At 63.8% G+C, this 3,689-nt stretch overlaps 1 protein-coding gene across 1 annotated transcript; it reads right to left on the bottom strand.

The window, feature by feature from the left end:
• Positions 1-912: 912 nt before the first annotated feature.
• On the bottom strand, positions 913-2,048 carry FCRLB (Fc receptor-like B). The gene is made up of 3 exons (XM_014528518.1): positions 1,880-2,048; positions 1,487-1,507; positions 913-1,178 (listed from the first exon to the last, which is right to left on the bottom strand). Exons 1-3 carry the CDS (start codon positions 1,908-1,910, stop codon positions 913-915), a joined length of 318 nt encoding a protein of 105 aa, XP_014384004.1. The 5' UTR covers positions 1,911-2,048.
• Between the last annotated feature and the right edge of the window lie 1,641 nt (positions 2,049-3,689).

The raw sequence follows: 3,689 nt of genomic DNA, 5'->3' as shown, positions 1-3,689 counted from the left end.
CCCGCGCTCCCTCGCCCGTCCCTGTGCGGGCGCTGGGGAAACTGGCCTCGTGTTTACACCGAGAGGGAATGGCCGGCAGCACTCAGTTCTGCAAGCGGCGGCCACTGGCTAGCGCGGCCGCTACCTCACCTGCACTCACTGTACTTTCCAACCAAGAACAGAGTGGACGGCTCCCTCGCCCGTCCCTGTGCGGGCGCTGGGGAAACTGGCCTCGTGTTTACACCGAGAGGGAATGGCCAGCGGCACTCAGTTCTGCAAGCGGCGGCCACTGGCTAGCGCGGCCGCTACCTCACCTGCACTCACTGTACTTTCCAACCAAGAAACACAGAGTGGACGTGAGGCTTGTAAGTGCCAGTTGAGCACTGAGTGGCCGTCATTAAATTCTGAACACAAACTGCGCCCTACGGGTCCCAGGTGACGTCATACCCCACCCAGCAGCCAGCCTGGCCCGAGGAATGCATTTCTGTTGTTCTCGGCTCCTGTTTTGAAGCCTGTAAGTGTCCCCAGGCCAGTGTCTCAGTGACCCCTCAGGGCACACAGGGCCTGTGAGGCGGAACTCCGGCCTCCTGCACAGCCGGCGCGCAGCTGCCCTCTTGCTGAGGGGCACAGAGGAGCCCCGTCCAGACTGACCACTGTGCGGCCTGCGGCCCGGCCCTGCCCTGCCCACCCGGCTTCTCTGGCCAGTGTCCCAGGTGCTCAGGGCCTCTGCTCTTTGGAGCCAGTCTCGTCAACAGAAATGCCCATTTGCCACCCACTGTGGCAGGAGCGGAGGGGACCTTCGGGGACAGGCCAGCCTTACTGCACCCAGTGCCATGTGCCCCCCTTTCCTGCCCCAATGGGAGTGGCCCGGTGTCCTTCCCACAGGATGGCCAGTACCCCGAGGAGCCTGTGCCCACCCCCCAGGGCAGACACTCACCACTCACCATTGGAGACAGAGAGGTGGACAGGGTCGCTGACGGGCGCTCCCCGGGTCTGGCACCGGTACACCCCTGGGGTCTGCACCTCGATGCTCCTCCCGTGAGAGGGCAGCAGCAGGTGGCCCAGGTACCAGAGGGTGCTGATGGGCCGGAGCTCCACGACCAGAGGGTGGTGCCCGTCACACTGCAGGGTGACCCGCTCCCCCTTGAAGATGGTGGTCCAGGGGGGGTGCAGAGACAGCGTGGGCTTCTCCAGGGCCACTGCAGGGCGGGGGAGGGGGGGCAGTGTGGAAGGGGTCAAGGCGAGGTGCCCACAGGTGTGCTCTGAGGTGGGGGATCTCGGGAAACCCCAGCCCCCGGGCCAGCCCTCGACCTAACCCAGCCTCGGGGGAGGGCCTCTGGGCTGCGAGGTGTCCGTCCCGTCAGCACCAGGTCTAAGCCGCAGGCGAGCTGTCACAGGACGGGGTGGAGTGGGAAAGACACTCCCAGCACAGGCAGGGGGAGGCCCACGCAGGTCACGGGGCTGGTGTGGAAAGTGTCAACACTGGTGAGGGAGGCATCAGACTCACCAGCGTGTCCACTGCTTGGCGCTGCGAAGCAAGGATGAAAGAGAGGGAAGGAGGAAGGTTGGGCTGTGAGGGGTGCAAGGGGCTCCTGCCCGGGAAGAGACTCAGCAGGAACCCAGCCCTGGCTTTCTCCGCCTCTTCACCCTCCAAGATAGTGGACTGTGGAGTCGAGGGTTGCATACCCCCCACGCCTCACCCCCCGACACACACACGCTCTCCCCGCACACATGCTCTCCCCACACACACACATACTCTCTTCCCACACACACACACACACTCTCCCCCCCCACACACACACACACACGCGCTCTCCACACACACACACACACACACACTCTCCCCACACACACACACACTCTCCCACACACCCATGTCCCCTGCTTCCTGCGGACTCACCCAGCAGCAGGAGGGCTGCCAGCGTCCACATGACGACCTGATGCGCCGCTGCCCAGGGCTGGAGACGCTGCCGGGGGGGGGGGGGGGGGGGTCAGTGCTGCCCACCGAGCTCCGCGCTCCAGCTCCTGGCGATGTGGCTGGAGGAGCAGGGGATGGGCCACTATGTGTCAGCCTCAGGGGCCCACCTACCGCCCGAGAGCACCTGCGTCTCAGGCCAGTCCCACGGCCCATGGAGAAGACCCGCTGCCCACAGCCTGCCCTCCGCCCGGCTCCCAGGCTACTGCCTCCCCTCCCCATCCAGCTGCCCCGTGAGCTTCAGGTGGGAGACACACCCCCAGGGCCTTCCTCCTGCGGCCTCCCCAGGGCAGACCTCAGTGTGAGGCTGTGAGGTTGACAGGGGGGCCCTCCCAGGGCTCCCACCTCCCACAGGTGAGCAGACAGGAAGCCAGGCCTCCAGGGTCCCCATCAGGGATAGACATGTCATGTGTCCACCCTTCTTTCTCCCTTCCTGACCCCCAACCCTCAGGAGTTAGAAAACCCTTCTCTCCTACCCACCGAGTGCCTTGCCCGGTGGCACCTCCACTCACTGGAGCCCTTCTTTCTGTCCTCCCGGGCACCCCAGCCATGCACGCAGCACCCCCCCAAGCCCAGGGCAACCCCTCCCCGCCTGCAGCACCCCCTTCCCGCCGAAGCACCGCCTCCCTGCCCGCGGCCCCCCGCACGCCCGAGGCACCCCCCACAGGGGTCCTCAAACCTTTTAAACAGGGGGCCAGTTCACTGTCCCTCAGACCGTCGGAGGGCCGGACTATAGTTTAAAAAAAAACTATGAACAAATTCCTATGCACACTGCACATATCTTATTTTGAAGTAAAAAAACAAAACGGGAACAAATACAATATTTGTATTTGCATGTGGCCCGCGGGCCGTAGTTTGAGGACCCCTGCCCCACACCCACGGCACCCTCACCTGAGGCAGAGAAGCCACTGCCTGGGCCCTCAGAAACTCCTCTGGTCCGACCTCCACTTCTTCCTGAGCCACGTGACCCAGCCCTGAGCAGCAGCGGGCAGCCTGCGTCCTGGGTAAATACTTAATGAACTTTCCAGCCGGATAGTGTGTCCCCGGTGCCTCCCGAGACTGCTGAGCCGGGAGCACCTCCTTCCCTGGGGACTCCGGCAGGAAAGAGATTCTCCTACATCAACTCGGTTAAGGTGGTCCCTTCCCCTCTGGCTCGGGACACCCAGAGCCCCTCTGAGCATTCCCTCCGCGCCCTAAGGTGCCGTCCTGTCAATAATGCAGCTGCCTCTTGGGAGAATGCGATGGGTCGATGGGTCGACTCAGTCACGCTGGCCTCGGCAGATCTGTTCTGAGAGCAGCTTTTGATGGAGAGAGAGCGTCAGGGGGTCTGGGAGGCAGGGCACTACCTGATGAGGTGCCCAGGAGCTGGGGGTCGGGGTGGCGGGGAGAACAAGGTCTGGGAGCAGAGACCATGAATTGCCTGCTTTGGGACCGCACCCCCAGATCCCACCTGGCTCCTCACCCTGGGGCCAGTGTGGGCGCCCACATGCCCGCGGCCTGTGCAGAGCTCTGACTCCTGGCCAGGGCCTTCTCTGTGACAGCATGTGACACCCGTCAGCCGTGCCTCGTCCGCACCAGCTGGCACCTCGGCCTCTTCACCGAGCTCCACGAGAAAGCCCACAAAGCATGCGTCTCCCCCACAGTTCCCAGAACCCCAACAGGGCGCCTGTCACACGGTGCTCGGAGTTTGACCTGAAAAATCCACCCTCCCAACATTTCTGTATTCTCGGCTCTT

Source organism: Myotis brandtii, unplaced genomic scaffold (genome assembly GCF_000412655.1).
Source record: "Myotis brandtii unplaced genomic scaffold, ASM41265v1 scaffold64, whole genome shotgun sequence".
Classification (NCBI taxonomy): Eukaryota; Metazoa; Chordata; class Mammalia; order Chiroptera; family Vespertilionidae; genus Myotis; species Myotis brandtii.
This window is presented reverse-complemented; position numbering and strand designations above follow the sequence as displayed.

What these genes read in the sequence shown, in the direction of transcription:
- FCRLB (XM_014528518.1), bottom strand. Translation starts at nt 1,910, where the DNA reads ATGTGGACGCTGGCAGCCCTCCTGCTGCTGG. An exon ending in GGCAGCCCTCCTGCTGCTGG is followed by an intron (nt 1,508 to 1,879) that starts GTGAGTCCGCAG and finishes CTTGCTTCGCAG; the next exon opens with CGCCAAGCAGTGGACACGCT. An exon ending in GCCAAGCAGTGGACACGCTG is followed by an intron (nt 1,179 to 1,486) that starts GTGAGTCTGATG and finishes CCCGCCCTGCAG; the next exon opens with TGGCCCTGGAGAAGCCCACG.